Raw genomic sequence first — 23924 nt, 5'->3', positions numbered from 1 at the left:
TCTTAATACAGCTTTCGCTGTATTCATATTAGGCTAATTGGTTGGAGAGTGGGCAGGGCCAGTCCGGGTGAGGGGCTAATAGGAAGGCTCGATGCGCCTTTCAATTGGCCTCTCACCCAGACAGACAGCAGTTCTAGCCAATTGGGTGAGGGCACAATCTTGGCCCTCACCAGCACAGGCCAGAAAGACTTCTAGGCCCTCACCAGGACAGGCCAGAAAGCCATGGGGAAGTGGAAGGACACAGTGAGTAAAGACGGAGGCCTTCACCTCGGGCCTAGAAGTACACCCAGGGCCTCAAAGAGGGGGGGAGGGGGGGAAGCAGGCACTTTTCTCACCCCTTGGCTGCATGCTCTCTAGGAAGTTCTCAATAGAGGTGTTCATTTGGCTAATATGAACTAAAAAAATACCCAGGTGTTAATTCAGCCAGAATTCTTTTTCTATTTTTCTGGCTATCTAAAATAGCCAGCCTCCAAAATCCTGAAAATATTTGGATAGCCGCAGTTGGAGTGCCTTTAAAGGGCTCTCCATTTAAATGCCTTTGGAGTTCACTCTCACACAGCCACAGCAGCTTGCAAAAAAGTATTTAGATTTTAAAGGGACTGCTTTCCCTTTAAAGTTTAAATCCCTTTTCTCCATTGGAAACAATGGAGAACGGGAGTACATTCTTCAAGGGCTCAGAATTGAACCCCTGGTACAATCTTTTGAAACTTTGGGGGTGGTGAAGTAGCTTCACTTGAGGTTATACCTCTGCATCAATAACCAACCCCTTCCCCACCCAGATAGCACTGATCTTATCCATTATAAATTGTGGTCACCATAGGCCAGCCTTTATTGGCATTGAGAAACACCTGAAACATACTTCAGGCTTCAAGAAACCCCAGAAATGGCGCAACTGTGTAGGATATGGTTAGGAAGCATTTAGGTCTCCTTCCCTTCCCATCATCTCCAGGCCTATCATTGGTGCAGGGGTCAGCATGATCATATCACCCAATAAAATATTTAACAAATTTTAAAAATATATAAAAATTAATTGACTCCCACCTATTCAGGAAACACTTTCAGAGCCCTCAAGGAACCCTAGGGTTTCATGAAATCCTGTTTGAGATAGCCTGCCAATAGTTATAATGGAAAATAAAGAAAAATTCAATGTAACGGCTTATTGACAATTTACCAAGAGTTCTTCGTTATTCAGACTATATGTTAATGTAATGGCTTATAATGGCTCAAAGGGATTTTACCATTGAGCAGTGAAAGAATCCTCCTGAAAAATGTGAACCTTTGGGACCCTTTTATTCCCTGACACTTATTTTTCATATCCCAATTTTTTGCAAATGTAGTTATACCTATATCTACCTCTCTGTAAATTACAGTTGTGGTTGTTAGCTTACAGCTCAAATTCTGGTGAAAATAACCCACAGGGTAGTCCAACAAAAAATGTAACTGCATCCCAATATGACAATCATCCAACTTGGTTTTTTAAGCCTGAAGTAATCGCCTCTCTTTTTCTTGTGGTAAATTTACGTTCTTTGTGGTACATTTGGGTGACTTGGCTTTTCATTTGTCTTTACTCACGTTTCCTTCCCATTGGAGAAATCATGAAATTGCAACGTTATACATGATGTTGACTCATCTTCCTGTTCTATGTCAAATGAGTTCTAAATGTTTTTTTCCTTTCTAGAATAAATTAGCTCACATCTGAACTGTCAATTAAAACTATGTAATATAGTCAAAATAGGAATGTGTGTTGTTGTTTTTCAAATAATTGAAAGGATAAAGTTCAGCACTGTTAGAAATAACTACATTTCAGCCATACATCCTCCACACAGCTACCTCTTCTATCTGTGCACTGCGTTTCGATAGTTTGATATTACAGGAAATGAAGCTCAGTAGAGGATTGCAAAGAAGTTTGTATCAACAGAATGCTTGTTTGTAATTGACAGAAATTCAGACTTCAAGAATTTATTTTACTTTGGAGTTGCATGTCCTTGTCTCCTCAATTAGGAATCTCAGGATGATTCATCACTCCTATGGCTTGATGAAATACAAAAAGGAATTGATGATGCCAACAGGAACTTGGAAAATGCCTCAAAATGTAAGTTCTCATTTGAATTGTTTAATGTTGCTTGTAGCAAAGAGTTGGAAGCTCCCCTGCCCCCTTGTATATATGCCCCAAAGGACTTTCCAACTCATTCATGGTTTTTGCTTCTGGCTCTGGATACTGCCCCCAAAGTAGAAAGTGTAAAAACCCACATGAGACTGGAAACATAGTTTATTGATGTGGACATTTTTTGAGAGAATAGCTGCATTAGTCCTTTCTCCCCACCTTCTGATTGCTGTTCCCATAAAAACCCTGAAATAAGAACATAAGAGAAGGAAGTTTGGATCAGGCCAACACTCTGTGTCACACAGTGGCCAAAACCCAGGTGCCCTCAGGAAGTCCACCAGTGGGTCAGAAATCCAGAAGTCCTCCCACTAATACCCCCTCCAGCACCAAGAATACAGAGCATCACGACCCCAGACATTGAACAAAGTTTGAGTCTAGTGACACCTTTAAGACCAACAAAGTTTAACTCTGGGTATAAGCTTTTGTGTTCAAACTTTGTTGTTCTCAAAGGTGCCACTGAACTCAAACTTTGTTCTGTTGCTTCAGACCAATATGACTGCCTCAGACTCATCTATACATTGTGACTAATGGACCTCTGCTCTGATGGACCTCTGATGGACCTCTGCTCCATACGTTTATCCAGTCCTTCCTTAAACCTGTCTGTGCTTGTAGCCACCACCACTTCCTGCGACAGTGAATCCCACATGTATTGTGAGGAAGGGAGACAAGCACTTCTGGCTCTACGTTCTCTATCCCAGGCATAATTTTGTAAACCCATCAATTGTTGTTTCTCCAAGCTAAAGGAGCCCTGATTTTTTTAAATAGAGGACTAGCAATTTACTACAAAACTCTGCCCCACAAGTTATGAAAACCAAATAATCCTTGTAAATTTTGACTTAACTAGAAATTATAGTTCTATTTTGTTCTCTGTAGTTCCCTTATTTCTCTGCATAGGTTTAGAATAAACCTTTAAAAATTGGATTTTAGTCTTATAATTTCTGAACCTTCTTCCTTCACAAGCCAGCTGCTCAGCTTACTCTACAGCAGGGGTAGTCAACTTGTGCTCCTCCTGATGTTCATGGACTACAATTACCATGAGCTCCTGCCAGCAAGGCAGGGGAGGACCACAGGTTGACTACCCCTGCTCTACAGGAATAGTTGAGGAAAGAGAGGCAGTTGCCTCAGTAAAGGTGAGGAGCTTAATCTGGTTTCCCTCTTTGAAAGGTACCTTCTCTGCCATGTACATACACACAATCTAGTAGTGGAGATCGAGGACTCGACTGGGGCAGTCTAGTTAAAGAGTTGACACCCATAATGGCAGTACTACCAGGAGTAAAGGATACCTCAGTATTTTGGTTCGGTGCATAATGCCTCTTAAAATGTACATATATGACTCCTGATTGTTATTGTTTATTGAATTTATATACCACCATCACAGATGGCTCAGGGCGGTGTTCAACATAGTTATTCACAACACAAAAATATAATTTATACTAAAAATTAATCTTGTTACAATACAATAGCATCTTATTAATCATTAAAACACTTAAAACCATAATTAACAGCTGTCCATTCCTTGATTCTGGTTCATTTCAGATGTTCCCATTGGGCATCTTTAATGAGGAGGGGGCTGGTTCTGGAGGGCCCAATACATCCTGTACTTTTTTAAAAGGAAAAAACTGTGATTTTGGTACCTTGGTTTTTCATAGTACGTGAATTAGTACTTGCCGACAGAGGCAAGCTTCGAAAGTTGTTTCACAACAGTCCCCTTGCACAGTCAGATGAGTTTGTCCTCAATGACTCCAGTGTGTTAACACATTCCTACCCACTCTCTACCCCACATCAGCATTATAGATGGGCCATCATGTTTGGAGATGTTTCTACTGATGATACAATATGAAGGGCTAAAGGAAGAAAATGGTGTATTTTAAAGTCCAGAGAATAGGTGCTAGTAGCTTAGCCTGGCAAAGGTGGGAAAATGCCAGCTTCACTACTTTTGTGACTTGAGCCTCCATGGATAAGGAGGCATCGGAAATCACCCCTAAGTTCCTGACTGTCTGTGCAGTTGTGAATTGCGCTCCATTTAGGCAATTCTTGTGGCATTTTCTTCTCCAAATCAGAAACTGTATAGAAGCACCCATCCTAATTTCTATAAATAAAATATCCAAAATAACTTTGTTGCATACCAGCTCATCATGTGTCAACACTCAGTATTTAACAATCCGACTCTTCCCATTCTTTGTCAGCATCTGACATGTTGCCTATGCTACTGCTGTCATGAAAGGCTAAATCAAGATTTTTAAAAAGAAAAATATACTTCAAACGGAAAATGCAGTTACTATTTATAGAGGAAAATACTTTTTGTGTCACACCTTCATATGAATACCAGCTTGTTTGCTGCATTTAAATTTTTTGACGAGCTGCGAACATTCAAAATATAGGAAACTTCAGTGTAACTCTGGAAAATCTGTATTCTTTTAGAATGATAGGTCAGTAATAAGTAACCTTTCTATTTTGCAATCCCTATAAATATTTGTTTTGTTGAAATGGAAGGGGCTGATAGCGAAAATGCTAATTTTGAATTGAATAAATGTCATACACAGTAAAAGAAAGTGAAGTAAGGGTTTTTTTTTTAGAGTTGTAACTAGAAATGCTTGCCAATTTTAACTTGAGTATTCAGTTTGGTATGCATTAGTCATCTAAATGGACTGTATTCTACAATTTGGGGCATGTTCAGGTTGTTGTGACTTGCTGACATCAACTTGATGGCTCTAGCTAAAGAGAACAGAACTGATCACTAAACTACTATAACTGTGCGGGTTACCTTCTAAAACTAAATGACTGTGTCTTTATATGAAAACTAAGATGGTACAGTTAATAGAAAGCTCGGCTCAGAACTAGGCAGAGGGGGTTATGCCCATATTAATAGGAGTAATTTACTGTGTGGCTTCTACAGATTTCTCGTAGGCTACAGCCTTTATAAAAATGAGGAAACTACAAACCTATTTCACAGCTATACTCTGAAGGCAAATATTGTGACTACTGGAAATTTTAAAAATTCTGTACTATGTATTAATATTGAACAGTGGCAAAAAATGAAATGCAGACAAGCTGTATTGGTATGGAATAGCTGACTAGAGTTGATAGATGTTTCTCGGAAGTGAGGCTTTGGTGGGAATCATTCGTGGTTTTCTTATTACGTTTTGTTCAGTAGCTTATATACATTCATTATTAAAGGCCACAGCTTGACCTGATGTTTGCTTTTGGGAAACATGAACATTGAAACCGAGTATTTATAACTGTTTGCAGGGTACTTTGCCCCCACTTAAAGACATGCTTAGGCAATTGCATTCTCAAGTATATTTTCCTTGGGTATTGGTTAAGAGTGGCAGCTTCTAATCTGGAGAGCCAGATTTGATTCCCTACTCCTCTGTATGCAGCCAGCTGGGTGACCTTGGGCTAGACACAGCCCTATTAGAGCTGTTCTCACAGAGCAGTTTCTCTCAGAACTCTCTTTGCCTCACTTACCTCACAGGGTGTCTGTTGTGGAGAGAGGAAGGGAAGGTAAGGCAATTCAAGCCACATTGAGAATCCTTTGGGCAATGAAAAGTGGGGTATAAAAACCAACTCTTTTTTAGTTGCTCACAAGAGGCCAAATCTAATACAGCCTTACAAAAATAACATTAACTAAGTTTCCATATACTTTGATTGTCCCCTTATGGGCATAACAAGTATTCTTACATAAGTATGTAAATAACATACATTCTTATATATGATGGAAATATTCTTATATAATAGCTGATCATGTATATCTGAAATATCATAGCTAATAACGATATATACATGGGTGTCGAGCTGCTGAATTATATGTCACTGTCCCTTAAGTGTATATTGTCTCTAGATTAAAAAGTAGATGTAATAAATATAAAAGTGTGTGGTAGAGCTCTCCATAGACCATACCACTTCAGAGAACAACTGTGGCTTGGATAGGTCAGCATTATTTGAACCTTCTGATTGTAGAGGAGCCCCTGAAATATTTTTCAAGTTTCAAGGAGCCCTGGAACCAGGCTGGAAGTGATATCAGCTGGCCATACCTTCCTACCATACCCAAGGAGGAGAGAGAAAGGAGGCAGTTTGATGCAGGAATAGGCATTCAGGCTCCACCCCCTTTCCCAGGCATGGTAACCATGCAAGAACACCACCCCCAGGTCAACAGAAGTGGCCAGTTCCCTGCTTTCACATCAATACCATGAATAGCTTGTGACTGATTCCATTAAGGCATGACAAAGCTATATGTGGTTTGGGTCCTGGCTATCTGAGGGACCGCTTGTTTGCCTATGACCTCTGCAAGGCGCTTTGCTCTATGGGTATGAATCTCCTGGTGGTCCCACACCATCCGCCTGGCCTCAACCAGAGCCAGGGCCTTTTCAGCCCTGGCCCCAACCTGGTAGAATGAGCTCCCAGAAGACCTGAGGGCTGTGATGGAGTTATGTTCCCCAGGGCCTGTAAGACCAGGCATTTGGTTGAGGCCGGAGGGTTTGATCTGTGGGTCCCTCCCTATGTCAACTGCCGTGCTTAGGTCTATGGCAAGTACATCTATCAGTCATCATGGGTGACTTTGTTGGCTAGAGATGGACAGCAGGGGGGGGAGTTATTGGGAGGTATTTTTGATTTTGCCCGCCATCTTGTTGTTGTTAGATTGTTTTACTGTTAATATTAGGGAGGCGGGTTGTTTTGATTTTATTGTTTTACTGTGATGGAGCTATTGGGCCCATTTTCTTCTGTGAGCCACCCGGAGCTGACTTTTCAGGAGGGGGCAGGATATATATTTAAGAATAAACAAACAGAGTAAAGGCCAGGGAGCTCTCAGGGAGCCCTGGGTGGGAATCCCTGGGATATATCTTCACCTTTAAAAAATCTTTCATACAGAATTTAGCACATCGGGTAACAGGGAAGGATAGAATCATAGAATCATAGAGTTGGAAGGAGCCATACAGGCCATCTAGTCCAACCTCCTGCTCTACGCAGGATCAGCCCTAAGATTGAACCCTTCTCTTTTGTATGTTAACTTTCCACAGAATGAGATTTTCAGGCAAGCAGGGGTGGATGATCATTCAGTTATGCTGTCATTCCCCTACTCTTGCTTTAGCCCTAGGAGTTTTGCATGGTGTGTTATACCTAATTGTTTAAGCAAACTACAGACTGCATTAGCACGTGCATTTGGCTTTTATCTTCATGGCAGGACCCAAATTTAGGTATTCCCCCCCCCATTAGCTTTTGGAACTTCTGATGTCATCTTATTGCAGGGGAAAATGTGTTTTGTAAAAGATATGGCAGGAAGTCCTGTATTTTTCAGAATCTGAGCAAAGTTTAGTTTAATATAAATATATAATGTAAACATCTGTACTGTCTCATTCTACATTCCAAATGGCTAATGACAATATAAAATCTATCCTAAATGTATAAAAAAGTTCTTATGTGGTGAACAAAGAAATAAGGTTCTTTGAAAAATAAGATATGAACTCCTGAAATTTTAGAGTTAAATTGGTCTTGTATCGTTTCCCAAATATGCCAGGCCTGTTTTATCAGAAGAGATAGTAGGACAGAAGGAACATCTGCATACACTACAGGAAGTGATAGCTCTTTCCAGTCACTTTCTGCCCTCTTTTAAACATTGTCATTGGGAGTCCAGATGTCAACTGTTCCTCGGTTGTGTTTCGGCTGAGAGAAACCAGGACTTGATTTTCAAGACAGTATTATGAAAGGGTGGGGAGATGAGGCAGAAGACTTGGTTCAGAAAAGCAAAGAATATGAAACTTTTCAAACACTTCCTGGCTTAAATATTTATATTAAAGTGTTTTAAAAGCTCCGTCAAATCAGACAAAAGGAAAATCTTGTGGGTAGGGGAGTTCATGTACATATTTTGATTGGATCCACTTTCGCTTATTCAGAACAGAGGGGAAAGTTTCTATGATTTTCAGCTCTAAGGGGGGAAATGATGGCCTTTCCCTAGTCCAAGAAACAGTGGCCCTTCTCCCACCAGTCCGATAGCCCCACTTCAGAAGAATGTAGCAATGCAGATTGGACACAAGCTGGATATGAAAGAGAAGGAATAAGGAATGTTGATTCGTTTGGTTCTATTTAAGTTTTTTGTACTTGGTCCTTTGAAACTTTTTCTGCCTGTATTTTCTGTATTCGTTTGCTAAATTAGGAATAGAGTTGCATCTGTGACACATCAATTGAAATCAACATCTGCTAAATATTAAATGCAATTCTGTCATTTTCAGTGGCCATTGGTACTACCATGATAAACCAGTGTTTGGAAAATGGAGATTCTGCACAGATTGTAGCCATATTGCAGTCTCCTAACTTCAATTTAAGAGCTGTCCCAGAGTGTGCTGAAACCTACTACAATAGTCTGTTGGAAGCCAAGAGCCTAAAAGCCAAAGGTAATACTTTAATGTAGCCTGTATTGCTGATCTGTTTTTGTTGTTGTTGTTGTTGTTGTTGTTGTTGTTGTTTTTGATAGCATGTGTGAATAGGGTGTGGATTTGTGAGCTCTTAAAAGAAATGTCTTTGATGCTTCAAATATTTCTGTACCATGCCCCCAGATACTCCTGTGGCAACAAAGGGGGGACACAGTATATTGTAATTTTTCAAATGCACCGCATGGAAGACATGAAGAAGGGCACTTGTGCTCTTAAGGTTCAGATATCTGATCTGATTTGTAAGTTTTCTCCATGCAAATTGTTACTGCTTCTATCGCTGCTGACATTTAAGCTTTCTTTGAAAAACTACATCTGGAGGATTCTCTACATTCCAGAGACCTACTACTGTGTCTGATCCTTCACAGATTCACCCCTATAGTTAAATGTCTGAGGGCCTGAATGTGCAAGTTTTATAACTGCAATCCCCATGATAGAAAAACAGATCTGACTGTTTAAAAATATAGGAACTATATTATTGGGTCAAACCAGTGACTCATCAAGCAGAGCATCCTGTTTCTCACGGTGACTGGCTTTTTGTTTCCTGTGAAACATCTGGAGCAAGAGGAACAGGGCAATCATGCAATATTTCAATGCCACTCAGTGGTTTCTGGTTTCTACCAGCATTACTTTAAGATCACGTGTCTCAAATTATATATGAGGTGTGACCCCAAGTGGAGGTTCAGACAGCAGTTGCAAGGCAAAATTCTGCTCCTGGGGCTATATAGATTTTTGCATCCTCTTTCCTTCTTATTCAAATGTGTGTTTGATTCTTGGGGGTTAAGAATCAAACACACATTTGGATAAGATTCTTGGGGGTTAATGGAAAAAATGGTGCCACTTGTAGCATTGCTTCTTGCCAGAAGACTTTCGTTGGCAATCCTATGTTGTACCATGGGCAAATATATTTTTTGTTGATCTACATAACAACATGCCTGGGACAAAAATGAGCAGAACTTCATTTTGCTTTGGCTGTATGAGAGAACTTAGAACGGGGATTTGCAATCATAGAGCTCTCCTCAGTTCATACTAATATTGAGCTTTCTCAAGTTACATTTGGCTTTGTGATGGTGGGGAGGAAGGATGTCTCTCTATTTGGCAGATCTTTGCTAGCTTGCTGTGTAGAGGCTGCATTGAAGTTAAATTTAAAACAGCTTCTGTACAATGGCTGTTCATATGCCCTCCTATAAGGAAAACAGATCAAATGAAGAGAAAGGGAAGCAGAAATTGTTGGAATGGATCCAAGGAAATTGAATGTATAACAGAAAAAAAACACATTAGTCCTGTGTTCCTAGCATAAATGCTAAACATGAGGGCAAGACAAATATGATAGACTAGGGTAATTTTTTCATATTTTGCGATGTCTGACTGGATCCTACAATACAGGACATTGCCCTATACATACAACCACTGTTGCTTGAATTCCTGAAGAGCTATTTCTCCTCTTCTGATTGCACTTCCATAATGACAGGAGCAAAAACAACAGAGAACTGGAAGAAGGCATGTCTCTATACTATCAAGAGACCAGCTGGTTGCCACATTTCATAAGAATCCATGTTTCCTGTGTTGTGTTCATTTACAAGAATTGTACATTCTTTGGCTGCAATCCTGAAAATGCTTTTTTTGCAGTAAGCCCCATTGAATAAAATGACTTTTTTATTTTATTTTATTATATTTGTATACCACCCTCCCTGAAGGCTCAGTGTTCACGTGAAACAGAACAGAAACAGTACAGATAACTTAGATTAACAATGATGAATTAAATGAAACAACAAGCAACATGGAACCATAGAAAAATTAAACATTAAAATATCTCATACTGATAGCCCAGTGGGTTGGGCGGAACTGCAGTGGGTACCATAGGAGGGAGCTCAGGAGGAGGGCCCTTGGGAAGTGGTGGTACAGGTCGACCTCAACCAAATGCCTGGTGGAGGAGGTCCCATTTGCAGGCCCTGCAGAACTGTTCAAGTTCCGACAGGGTCTTTATCTCCTCTGGGAGCTAATTTCTCATACCCATTTAGAATTGTTCTCTTTGCCATTGTGAACCACAATGGAAGATCAGTTGATCAAAAGGCAAGGGTCTATGTCTTCAAAATATAAACGACTAATAACTGTTGATATCATTCTCCTCCAGAGCTTTTCTAGTACATTCTTTGGAGCTACTTATTGGTTCTTAATAAATTTATGTGTGGTTGTGGCCCATAAACATGGGCGCATAAACATGAGATGTAATGGAGGGTATTTGAAGCTTGACTATGGTTTGACAAGTAGCATGCATTGGTCTCCAGACAAATGGATTCCTGGAATGATGGAAGAATACAGAAAGATGGGTAAAGGCATATTTGTGCTATTTGTGTAGGAAGGAATAACAGTGGCTCCTTTTAACCCTTTTAGATTCTGATGAAGGCCCATGGATCAAATCTTCAATGCAAGGCATGTATAATTATTACTTTAATGTGGAAACAGGAGAGGGCACATGTGTTCCCCCTGAAGGAATTGTACCGAAAACCTCTTGGCTAACTGGCGAAGAGATCCAGGTAACACCTTATTGCATTTGCAAATTACGCTGTCATTTGGCCCCATTGTAGAAATTAGGTTATCACTGTGTAAAGAAAATTTTCATGCATCTCTCTTCAGCTCTGTTTTCTTGTTAACTTTCATGTAGAGCTTGAGAATCTACTTTGCAGACTTGCAAAAGGCCATTTGCCTAAAGCAAATAAGGGTTGCCTCTAGGGGACCAAGCAAAGAAGGTTCTCATTATTAAAGGATTGGCTAGTATTTAGATGGGAGGCCTCCAGGGAAAACCAGGGTCATGGTGCAGAGGCTGGCAACAGCAAATCGTCTCTGAAAAACTTATATGGGCAGGCTAGTAGTCTTTGGGATTAGTGAATTTTGCAGACTTATTTAGCAGGGTATGCTGTGATCTGTTCCATTATTCTTGAAATGTTTAGTCTCTTCTGAAGTAGACACAATTTGCCATAAGATCCAGGCACTTCTAAATTTGGGTTTTGAAGCCAGGTCTGTCTTTTTGTTTTAAAAAATCATCCAAAAGTTCTCAACTATGTAAAATATAAGATATTTTACACAGCAGGGAAATATGGTGTTGCAAGATGTACTGACAAATGATCTGGCAGCATTTTTTAAAATGAGACAAGCATCGCATAAACACTTTTGTAGAGCCCATGTGGAGAGCTTTACTCTTAGCTGGAAAGATGCAATTTAGATGCTGATGTCTTTTCCTTGGCTACTTATGTTATGTCTGACTCCTTAATTATTTTTCCCTAGAATATTGTTGGTCAAATTACATCTGATTACAATAGGCAACAGCTGTGGTTTGCAAATGAGGACCTGATCATCCAACTGCAAGCTCAAGCAAGGGGATTCCTAGTAAGGAAAAAGTATAAAGAAAGAAAAGTATATCTCCAAAGCCAGGAACCATCTGTGATAAAAATACAGGTACAGCCATTTACTGTATCATCATCATTGCTTCTGACTGTTAATGAACAATAACTCAGTTTATTCTTCAACTAGTAACCAAGCCCGCTGCAGGAAAATGCAGCGGGCGCTAGGCACTCACTGTTGTCGGCGGCGGTCTGTTCGGCGGCTTGGTCGTCCTCGGCGGCGGCGGCGGCAGGCTTCTTTCGGCGGCGGCGGGCTGACGCGGCGAGAGGCGCTTCGCGCCTCTCGCCGCATCAGGCCGGGAGCAACTGCGAGCCGCGCTGCGTGCGGCTCGCAGTTGCTGGGGCTGGGAATCGGAGGGACCAATCGGCAGGCGCGAAGGTCCCTCCGATTGTCTGTCGTGAGGAAGGGTCCAATCCGGACCCTTCCTCATCACTGACAAAGCCCACCTCAAGACCCCTTAACGAATTATTTAGTCCATGGCGCCCGCGGCGCCACGGGCGGTTTAAAGATGAGGTTAGATCAGACTAAAACTTGTAGACTTAAGAGTGCATGTTCTCCCTGTGCTGAAGCTGCAGAAAAAAATAGCCTTAAAAGGCTTCAACATGCATGCACTGTGAGAGCATTAAAAACTGGGTCCTTTGTCATGGATAAAATCAAGGATTAGATGGACATAAAGCCATGGCTGTCATAGGCCCATTATGCACAGAGTGGAAGGTCTGCATTCGGGGTGGAATGGCGACGGCTAAAATCACCAATTATGCATGCTGCAGGCGGCAATCGGGTGCAGAGTCAACGTATGCTGCCAAAAAAGCCGCGTTAGCAAGATGCGGAAGAAAGTGGAGCTTCCCGGGACCAGGATGCAACCAGAAGCGGCTCCGGAGTAGCCGCGTGCATAATCAGATACTCTGGGATTTGCCGCCATTGCGTTCCATCCCGTGCGTAAGTGGTTTGCTTCGCTTCTTCCTCCTCCGCGTTCTCTATGCTGCCATTTCAGAGGCTGTGCATAATAGGCCATAGCCAGGCATTAGCTTAATTGGGGCCTCCTCCAGAAACCCTGGCAGTAGCTGTATTTGCTTTTCCCTAAATTGACTTCTGCCTGTGTGTTATAGCCTGACACTGCTGTGTCTTGTGTGCTGTTTAAGAATAACTTTTACAGAACGCTGGTGAATTATGTCTTGTGCACTCCTTGGACCAGAGATCTCTGGTGTGCCACATAGGGGTGCCATGGTGCCCATCCAATTTATTTCCTCGCACCAATTTGATTATTGACTCTTGTTAAAATCCAAAGAGTCTTGAATAGAACAGGAGGAAAAAACAGTGAGCTTTGGGATGCTTCCTGTAGTGTAGTGAGTCACTGATCTCTGAGTTCATCCTGGACAGGTACTTCACAGCCGCACAAACCTTTACATTTTTTTAGAATTTGAAAGCAAACAACATCTCTTCCCAAAGGAAAGATTGAGGGGATTTGTGCACCCATTAAATGTAGTGTCATGCCAGTTGAATGTAGGAGTTATAGTCCAGCCGCTCCACATGATGTCACCCACGTCCAGCATCTGGTCAGCTGACTGGTCGCTACATCCTCTATTTTAAAGCGCTTGCTTGGGAATTGCATAAAGTGGATTTACCACCCTAAAAAGCACTAGCGCCCGGAGAGCAGCCAGCAGGCAACCAGCAGAAGAAAGGTATGGAGGCTCAAATGCACTAGAGTCGTCTGTATTGCACCTGCCTCCCCTTTCCCGAGGGCAGGAATTTCTTTTTTTAAATGGTGACATGCCTGGAGCAATGAGTAGGCAGACATGTGTGTACGCAATGCCAGAAATATAAGACCTTGAACGGAGACAGACACGATGAGGGGAGAGAAGGTGGTGCGGGGGCCCCAAGTGGTGAATAAAGACAAAGATTTGTTTGTGGCACAAAGTGTGGCTCTCAAAAGTGACGTTCAGAAGCACTATGCAGCTATGATCCCATGCATAGGCATTGCAATGGATAAGTCTGAATTTAAAAAAAAATTAGTGGGCATCATGGGACATTTAAACTTGCTTCAAAATATGGAGGATTGGTTGCTTGACACATATAAGGCGCGTTGCTCTCTTCCGCCTTTTCCAGCAGCAAATGAGAAGGAAAAGACGGCATACAAAAGCAACATGAGAAAAAAGTGAGGAGGGCCTGGGAGACACAATATTATTTTGCGCTTTGCCATTTCACAGGTGTGACGCTGTTTTAGCTAATGTGGGGAAATGTCCTCAATTCCAGTTTTCCTCTGCTTCCCTAGTCCTGGCAAGTGCTTCAGAAGAATTTAGGAGACATTGACTGCCCCTGTAAGGAGGACCCATTTGGATGTGTCCATGTCCAGGGTTGTCACCTGAAGTTGTGGCCATGCCACTTTTTCCTCTTGCTAATGGAACCCACAACACAATGCCACCTGTCCAGATACCAAACCAACTAGTGTTCTTTCTCTCCTCATTTCCCACACATCATTAAACACAACATGGCAAAGCACACATACCTAACAGATTTTCCTGAACTCATATACTCTCAAAATCCACCTAACATCCCATCACCACACTTTTGTCTTCATCATAGGACACTTGGCTTGGAGCATGCCAACATTTTGTGGAACCTCCCAGTGCTTTGAGATTTGCACTATTTTCATGACAGTCATTTTGCTTTGTTCTCATGGCAGTCATTTTGTGGTGGTACCTACTTTGTTGACGTAGAATTTCAGCAGTTTTGTAGGATCAACAAGGTTGAAACCCTGCCTTAATCTAGACTGATTTAGATCTTGTTTCTATTGTTAACTTTTTTGCCTACATTAATGTCTCTGCCCTGTTTTTCTACATGTAAATAGGTTTCCTTCTGTATTTATTTATTTTTAATTTTTGGATAATTCTATGTTTGGATTTTCATGATAATAATGTGTAGTTCATTTCTGTTCTGCAGACACATTGTTCTGCTAATGTTATCGTTTCTTCATTTTCTGATACAGGAGGGTTATAAAGAGGTTTGTTACAGGTTTTGGAGCTTTGACTGGGTCAAGGGGTGCTAGGGTTGCCAACTCTGGGTTGAGAAATACCTGGAGATTTAGGGAGCAGAGCCTGGGGATGGTGGGATTTGGGGAGGGGAGGGACCATTTTCTATTGTCTGAAGTTCCGGTGTAATCGCAGGAGGCCTCCAGGACCCACCTGGAATCTGGCAATTCTAGGGAGAACTATGTTGGAGGTATAGGAGTTGAAACTGAGCCTTTTCGCACAGGGATCTTTGTTGCAAATTGTTTGCGGAATGAAAAATCGGCATTTAAAATAGTGGAATTCGTCGTTATGCATACCTGCCTTTGTAGTGGAATCAGTTGCGGTTTTTAGCGTTTCCCACTGGCTTCCGGTCTCGGCAGAAATCGCTAGAAAGGAAGCGCTATTGCCAATCTCGTCCCGCCCCTGGCCGTCAAGCAGCCAATGGGCAGCTCCCATTGCTCCCAAACAGCCCCTTTCCCTTTAAGAAAGGTTTAAAAAAAAAAAAAAAACGACCCATAGCAATGAATCTAGGTAGATTCGTTGCTACGGAGAGACCCATCCAGCTGCCTAATGTGAGCTGTCGTTTGATTGTATGATCATTTGCACGCTGCCTCGAGTGATAAAAAAAAAAATCCCCCCCCCCCCTCTCACGGGCACGATTTTCGGCTGAATTTATTTGTAAAAAATAAAGGGACTTTATTTCAGCAAACGGGCTTTTCAGTTGTTTGTGCTTAGTGACTAAAGGTGAAGGACTGAAGCCAGGGAAGCCTCTAAACAGAAAGAGGCTCGCCGGTGCGTTTATCCCCGCTCGCTCAGAGAAAAAAAAATGGCGATCGCTTCGCCGGAAGTTTGGAGGAGAGAGCCAGGGGGAGGGACTTTGAAGAACCAGCAACAATGGTAACGCACAGATCTTTAGCGCTACTGTTGCAGATTGGTTGCAGGAGTGTATCGCTATCCGGAGGGTGAATCCACTTTTCTGGATTCCCCTGAAAGCGCCACAACGAAGCGCTTTTTGCTGATTGGTTTCAGGATTGTTGCAGATTGTCTACGACGTCGTGGGTTATGTCAAATTAGTAGCGTTTCCAAATAGCAACCATTCTGCTACTTTGAAGCCGTGCGAAATGGCCCTGATTATCACTCTACAGGTTCTTGTGTTTTAAAAGGATTTGGGGAGAGCCAGAAACTTTGTATATAATGTTTAGAATCACTCATAGTCCTGATATACTATCTTTATTTTTAAAAAGGCATCCTGGAAGGGATATAAGCAAAGGAAAGTCTACTCTGAAAGACTTGAGATGCTTCAAAAGAATGTTGCTTCTGTGATCAAGGTAAGTAAGCTGTATTTGGAGAGCTGTAGTGCTAACGTAATTTTTAAAATTTTAAAATATAGGCATATGAAACTCAATTCAAGGAACTCTGTGAAAATAAAATTTCAGTAAGAGGGTCATACCACCTCTCCCAGTAAGTTTTCTAGAGGGCATTACGCCCAGCAAACACCAACATGCTAGCAATCCTTGCTCCTAGAGATGTCCACCCGGGCCTTGATCAGAGCCAGGGGCTTTTCACCTTTGGCTTTAGACTGCTGGAATGAGTTGCCGGTTAAGATCCAAGCCTTGACAGATCTGTCAAGTTCTGCAAGGTCTGCAAAATGACTCTCTTCCAACAGGCCTATGATTGAGGCCATGACGGCCATGATTAGATAGGCCTCCCCCTTTCTCTCCCACTTCTTTCCTTTGGTCTTCCATCTTGTGCTCCCCCCCCCCCCAGTAGATAATCTCCACCAACAGACAAACAAATCTGAATGATGAATGGAGGCAGATGGGAAGCGGGTTATTTATTGTCATTGTTTTTATCAGTTGTTTTACTAGTTTTATTGATGTCTATTGATTGCTTCTTTCTATATTGTAAATTACCTCAAGCCCTTCTAAGGAAGCAATGCTATAGAAACCTAAGAATGAAGGAATTAATTAATTAATTAATTAATTAATAATTTTCTGTCATAGTGAGGGGCTATGTCACGGGTAGTCAAACTGCGGCCCTCCAGATGTCCATGGACTACAGTGTTTGCTGGCAGGGGCTCATGGGAATTGTAGTCCATGGACATCTGGAGGGCTGCAGTTTGACTACTGGGCTATGTTATGGTATTCAAATTAGACAGTAAATAAAAATTGCCTTAAAGGGAGCATATATTGGGTTTCAAACTGCCAATGAGAACAGTTATAGTTTCTTTTTTTTAATGTGGATTTAGCTACATTGGGCACATATTTTAATAGTACCCCATCAAATGTTTTTAGACAGTGGATGGGCAAATGTGAGCTTTTTCTCAGCATAGCTTCTAATTGGCCATGGGAGATTTGACTGGCCATTCAGATTTTTATTAATGTTCCTTTGGCAGTAGCTGCTACCGGAGCACAAGGATCTTCACTGAGTGAATAGAAGTTGGCTGTGGAAGCCATTGTGTGGCAGTGTTTGTGTTTTACAATCTATCTGATTGAGCAAAAGACTCGATTTGCCAGTATGTGGTTTGTGAACAGTTGATTCTTAAACTAATGCTTTACTTTTTATTAATGCAGAATAAAAGTCAAAACTGCTTATTGTTGAACTGAAGAGTCTTTGCATTCCTGTTTCACTTTCAGATTCAGTCATGGGTCAAAATGTGGTTAGCAAGAAGAGCATATAGAAAAAGACTGCAGTACTTCAAAGATCATGTAAGTTTCTCCCCCCCCCCCAAATAAAACAAACAAAACCCTGGCTCCTACTACAGTAGTTTGACTACAGAAAAACAGTACCTCATAATAAGGCAGACATCATCTGCCTTTTTTATGGCTGGGGAAGGGGATTAGAGAATGAAGAACTATCCTTGACTATTCTCACTGGTATTACATTTAGACGGGGACAACTGTAGACATGTATTATAGATATTTTCAATTCTGTGGTGTCTAAAAATGCATAATGTTTATCTTTTTCAGAATGAAGAAATTGTGAAAATTCAAGCCTTTATTAAAGCAAACAAAGCTAGGGAGGATTATAGAACATTAAGTAAGTGCTGAATCCTATATTCTGAATTTAAATTGGTGTGCAAATGCTCGTACAACCGCAAACTCCATGGTCACAACTGTTTGTATGTTGAATTTAAATTCAGAGTGGTATGTCTAAAGCTCTTCTGTCTTTAATTTCTGAGTTGTGCTTTGCTTTGCTTCTAGCTGGTTCTGAAAATCCTCCTTTGAATGTCCTCCGCAAATTTGCTTATCTCATGGATCAAAGTGATTTAGACTTTCAAGAAGAGCTGGAAGTAACTAGGTTAAGGGAAGAAGTGGTTACAAATATAAGATCTAGTCAACAGCTGGAGAAGGACCTGAACTTGATGGATATCAAAATTGGACTGCTGGTTAAAAACAGGATCACTTTGCAGGTAGGTGGAGGTGATGCTCATTTCACTAGTGTTGTCCTGAAAATGAGATAGTTGCTGTTAACATAGATTGCACAATAAGAGATTGGCAGATTGACAATTCCAGTAGGTTTCCTGAAAAGCTTTGGCAGCCATCAGGGGAAGTACTGGCACGTGCCATAGTGTCATCAGATACCATGTTGCAGAACCCTGTTATACCCCTTGGCCATAATAGAGAAAACATCTAATAATGTACTTTGATACTTTTAACCAAGAGCTTGAAGTTCTGCTTAGTGCATATTTCTTGTTTTCCATGAACTGAGTTTCTATTTCAGTTATATCAGGCTAATGTAGTATGAATAAAATTGCTGTACCCTGAGCCAAGGTTGGCCATACCCTATATTGATTCTTCCTCCCACTGTCCCCATACTACGTTAGGTGCTGGTGGAACTTCAGTTTTCATTTGCCTTAATATTTGCATGTGTTATCTGGCATTCTCACATTGTTTTCACAGGATGTAGTGTCACATAGCAAGAAGCTGAACAAGAAAAATAAAAATAGAGCAGAAGAGATGGTGACTGGGGAGAAGCAAGGCATCAAAGGCTTGAGCAAAGAGCGGAGGAAGAAGTTGGAGGCCTATCAGCACTTGTTTTACCTTCTTCAAGTTAGTGGTCACATTACTAAAGACTCTTGTTTCAAAAAAATTGACAATTTGTCTCCCCCGCCCCCCGGAAGCTTGTAAGTTTCCATATTCACAAGCTGAGACATACCTTTGCTAACTATAAGTGTGTTAAATGCTCTCAATTTGCTTCCAACTTATGGTGACCCTGTGAATTAACATTCTCCAAAATGTGCTGCTGCTAACAGCCTTGCTGAAGCCTTGAAAACTGAGAGCTGTGACTTCTTTGGGTCAGTCCATCTATAAGCGTAGATTATACATGTGCTGGTATAACACCATCAGTTCCCATTCAGTTGTAAACTTATTAATGCTATATAAAAATATGAAACTATTCACTTTGATGAAAAACAGTTTGTCTCTTTAAAAGATTGCGGGTTTGTCTGATGTAAACCTCAGGAGGGTTTATCAAGTTCTTTGGGTCAACAGTTGTGTAGTTTATAATGCTCTTGGCGTATTTCAGACAATATTATTGAAATAAATTCAGAACATAGCAATTATGACCTTAGCTAGGTGAAGGGGCTTGACTATCACTGGCTGCTATTGCAAAGTATAGCATCAACCATCCCTTGAATGAAATTTAAATTAGGAACCCAGGTGTCAAGGCACATGGAATCTAAAATTTGCCTGTCTTTGCCTTCAAAGAATAAAATGATCTTTGACCACTGGAAAAGGAGACTTTGATGAAAGAAATGTTTAGTCTGTCAGGAGAGGAGAAACATGGTTGTCCTGACACTTGGGAAGATTTTTTTGGGGGGAATATATAGGAAAAAGGTGCAAGGTTGTAAGCTGCTGGAGGGTATTAGGCCTTGCATGGGTCAGTGCTGGTGAAGAACACAGTATTTATTGAGATTGATTGGAGATAGGATCTATCTCAAAAATTATTATTGGGCTCATCTCATCAAAGTTGATTCTGAAATTATGAGCATGGCCCCCTCAATAGATAGATGGTAGGTTAAGGCCTGCAGCTTATTTAAACTTGGTAACTTTGCAGTACTCTTCGTTTGTTCTTAAGTGAACCTTCAGTACTGTAAAAATTCACTTAATGGGTTGGATCCAGGGATTTCTTAATCTGTGCCCCCAGTAGTATTTGCAAATCCCAGAAAAGGTGGATATCAGAGTTGTGGGACCCATGTTGACTGTCGTGTTCAGGGAGAAGGGAAAAATTGTCCTTTATCCTTTCTTCCATCAGTGTAGTTCTGTGGATAGAAAAGGTGGAAATAGGCTGTTTTACTCCTGAGAATCAACTTTCCTTATATCAAAAACAGGACAAGAGATCAATGTGAAGACTGGCTTTCTGTGCTTTAATAGGTATAACCTAGTGTCTTCCAAAGAAATCTTGACATCTGTTTATGAATTGCAATTGATGTTATTAATTTAGTCGTAACTGAGGAAAGAAATCATAGGATTCTGCTTTAACTGGAGCAGAGTGCTGATTCTCAGTGCTTTTAGTATCTGTTGTTTTCCCTGGTACCTATAATCATTCTGTAAGGATGTTTCATTCATAAACAAGCTTGAATTGGAAGTTCATTGCAGATTCTTCAGGCTTCTTGATGCTGATAAAATAGGCAGTGTAAAACTTGAACCGTTTTATTGTTCATTCTCATTCTTATATTCTTTCCATAGACTAATCCAACTTACCTGGCAAAGCTGATCTTCCAGATGCCTCAGAATAAATCCACCAAGTTTATGGATACAGTTATCTTCACTCTATACAACTATGCATCTAATCAGCGAGAAGAATATTTGCTATTGAAACTCTTCAAAACTGCTCTAGAGGAAGAAATAAAGTATGTATATTAAATGATCCAGTTTTCCCCTATTCAGTTTATATACTTTTAATGGCTAATTTGGGTTTTCAGAGCAGGTAGGCAAAGTAAGACTGTCATACCCTAGTTACTGGATCCACAATACTGGATCTAAAGGTCCCCTCCTTCCAGACCCCATGCCTCAAGGAAGATGGTTGAGATATATAGGTGTCTAGAATATCTTAGTAGGAGAAACCAGTTTCTAATTTACAAAACCAGCCAAAGCAACAATGTTTGTCATATGATATTTAAAATAATATTTCCTATTAGAATACAAGTAATGATCTTCTCTCCTGCAGTTCCAAAGTTGACCAGATTCAGGATATCGTCACGGGGAATCCTACAGTCATCAAGATGGTTGTGAGCTTTAATCGAAGTGCTAGAGGACAAAATACTCTGCGACATCTGTTGGCACCAGTGGTGAAAGAGATCATGGATGACAAATCCTTAGTCATTAGCACAAGCCCCGTGGAAATGTACAAGGCATGGGTAAACCAGTTAGAAATGCAAACTGGTGAAGCCAGGTAAGTGCAACATCTGGGCTTAAGTTTCAATATCCTTAAAGTCCCTTCTGGGAGAGATCATTATCATTAGAATGAATCTGTTGTAAAATTCTATTGCGTTCTGACGGGTGACAGAGGATGGCCATGTCCCTGGCTGGGCTCATCCTCTCTCCACTGACCAGATGAACGCAGTGCCAACCACCTCTGCTGTGGCCTGCGAGCCATCTGCATGATACGTGGCCATAGTACAGGGTAGGGTAGGCCCAACTCTCCTGCCTGGGAGTCACCCACACAATGTGTGGCTGCATAGCCCCAGGCCCACCCTCCAATCATGGTCAATATGATTATAGGACAGAGCCAACCCTCTTGCCTTGCCCAGGGCCTGGGAGCCATGCATGCAGCAGATGGTTGTATGTCCCCAGACCCACCCTCCAACCACAGTCAATATCATTATGGGACAGGGACAACCCTTTTACCCTTTCTGAGGCCTGGGTGTGTTCAAAGATCACATGCATGACATATGTCACCTCCCAAGCCCCAATTTGATCAGAATTCAGCACGAGTTTTGGTTCATCGCATGGTCCATGCCTATCCCTAATCATTAATATAAATCTGAGAAGAAATTGATTTAAAAACATAATTTGGTTAGGATCTAGGTATCTCCATGGTGCAGTCTACATTTTCTCCTTTGTGTTAGTTTCTGGTATTTGTGCTGTATCAGACGCTGCTCTGGAAGATGAACTGATTTTGGACCTCATTCATACTTTCCTTTAGCATTATGGAAGATGATTTCCTGTTTTGATAGGGTATAGCAGAATCAGGTGTATGTCTTAGTATTTTAAACTACCAACTTGATTAGATGAATCTTTGAAATATGTTCTGTATTGGGCAATATTCGTTAGCTGAGAATTATGTTGTTGGCCCATCTTGTGGTTCTGGATGTCACTGGAGTAGCTAAGGGGTAGTGCCTTCCATGCTTCTGTTTAAACATGATTTGGGACTTGGTAACAGATATTCACGTAGCTGATGTTGCTGCAGCAATAAGTGGTAGAGGAAACCCCCAGTTTAAGTACATGAAAACTCCCTATGCCCTTTTTGATTTTGTCCTTTATATTAATAAATACCAGAAACTATTTCATATGAACTGTTCTGCAGAGACATCAAACCTTCTGTTGTAACTTACTAAAAGTGTGAATCTTTTTACTTTTTGTTTATTTGTTTTCTAGCAAGTTGCCATATGACGTAACAACAGAACAAGCACTGACACATTCCGAAGTAGCAGTCCGACTGGAGTCCTCCATTCAGAGTCTCAGAGCAGTAACCGATAAAGTTCTTGCTTCCATATTTTCTTCTCTGAACTTAATGCCGTAAGTGTGGAGACTGAGGGGAACTTTGGAACTTTTATCTGAAATAAACCTTTTGCAAGAAAGATCTCTCACTCATTTAAGAAACAACCTTAACTATGGCATGCTTTGATTTATAAGGATAGTTCACCAGCAGAGGGGAGTGTTCTCTCCGTATCACCAAAACCAAATTATTTACATCTAAGCACATATTATATATTTTTCTTTTTTTCACGTTGTCATGTTTTGTTTAGTTGATTCTAAGAAAGCAATATACAGTGTCTGCGCGCTCTCTCTTTTTCTTTTTTGGTTGACTTGAATAAGTTGTTTTCACCCATTATTTTCCTTTTTCATGTGTTTTGCATATAGTTATGGAATGAGGTATATAGCCAAAGTTCTGAAGAACTCGCTGCATGAGAAATTCCCAGATGCAACAGAAGATGAGCTATTAAAGGTAGATTGCAGGGGTGTTTTGTTAGCCTCTTGTTTGTTCATTTTTATGCTGAGAGAGAAAGTTCTTTGCAGCAGAGAACAAGGGACCTCAAGAGGGAAAGGAAGAAGTTGCTGAAGAATTTTCCATGTAGAAAATGCAAGATCTGCGTTTAGAGAGCCCTTTTTCAAAAGCATTCAGGATTCTGCCTTTCTGTGACTCCCTGTCTCTTTTTCTGTCTAAAAAAGCTTGTTCCTTTTCAGCTGTGCCTCCAGACCCCAATAATGCAAGGAACCTTTATTCACATCTCTTCATCTGTGAGCAGCATAACTATGCTTAGGTAGTGTCATGGATCACCAATTGGCTGTTCCTGTGCCAGAGGTAGTATGATAAGTGCAAGGAAACTATTTAATTGTTTTAGGAATCTAATGCCTGCTTCTGTAAGTTGCTTCTTCAGCATAATCCTCATAGATTCATACGTTTATTATATTTTAATTCTGGTTCTACTGGAATGATTTATGGACTTGGGGGAATGGTAGAGGACAGGAAGACCTGGAGGATCGTTGTCCATGGGGACGCAATGGGTCAGACATGACTTTGCAACTAACAACAATAATAGCATTAGAACAAACCTTGTTTTTATGATGCTTTTATGTATGCATAGTGTGAGAATATCACATTATGGGAGATACAGAGTCTTCTTGGAACACATTCATTTTATAAATGATCATATCTGGTTGGCAGATGTTCAGTCTCCCAGGGGCCAAACTAAATGAG

General features: G+C 41.0%; 1 protein-coding gene across 3 annotated transcripts in view; it reads left to right on the top strand.

Moving 5' to 3' along the window:
- IQGAP2 (IQ motif containing GTPase activating protein 2) overlaps positions 1 to 23924 on the top strand; it is a 162509-nt gene that overhangs the window by 116224 nt on the left and 22361 nt on the right. For all 3 annotated transcript variants that reach the window (XM_077347356.1, XM_077347357.1, XM_077347358.1), the window contains 13 exons: positions 2002 to 2092; positions 8392 to 8553; positions 10984 to 11126; positions 11875 to 12045; positions 16244 to 16327; positions 17636 to 17707; positions 17969 to 18038; positions 18203 to 18411; positions 18902 to 19051; positions 20690 to 20853; positions 21171 to 21395; positions 22601 to 22741; positions 23087 to 23171. In XM_077347356.1, coding sequence (XP_077203471.1) covers positions 2002 to 2092; positions 8392 to 8553; positions 10984 to 11126; positions 11875 to 12045; positions 16244 to 16327; positions 17636 to 17707; positions 17969 to 18038; positions 18203 to 18411; positions 18902 to 19051; positions 20690 to 20853; positions 21171 to 21395; positions 22601 to 22741; positions 23087 to 23171 — 1767 coding nt within the window. The remainder of the gene's footprint in view (positions 1 to 2001; positions 2093 to 8391; positions 8554 to 10983; positions 11127 to 11874; positions 12046 to 16243; positions 16328 to 17635; positions 17708 to 17968; positions 18039 to 18202; positions 18412 to 18901; positions 19052 to 20689; positions 20854 to 21170; positions 21396 to 22600; positions 22742 to 23086; positions 23172 to 23924) is intronic.

The sequence above is a fragment of the Paroedura picta genome, chromosome 7, assembly GCF_049243985.1.
Source record: "Paroedura picta isolate Pp20150507F chromosome 7, Ppicta_v3.0, whole genome shotgun sequence".
In the NCBI taxonomy this organism is placed as follows: Eukaryota; Metazoa; Chordata; class Lepidosauria; order Squamata; family Gekkonidae; genus Paroedura; species Paroedura picta.
The sequence above is the reverse complement of the archived record's forward strand: the minus strand, read 5'-3'. Positions and strand labels throughout refer to the sequence as shown.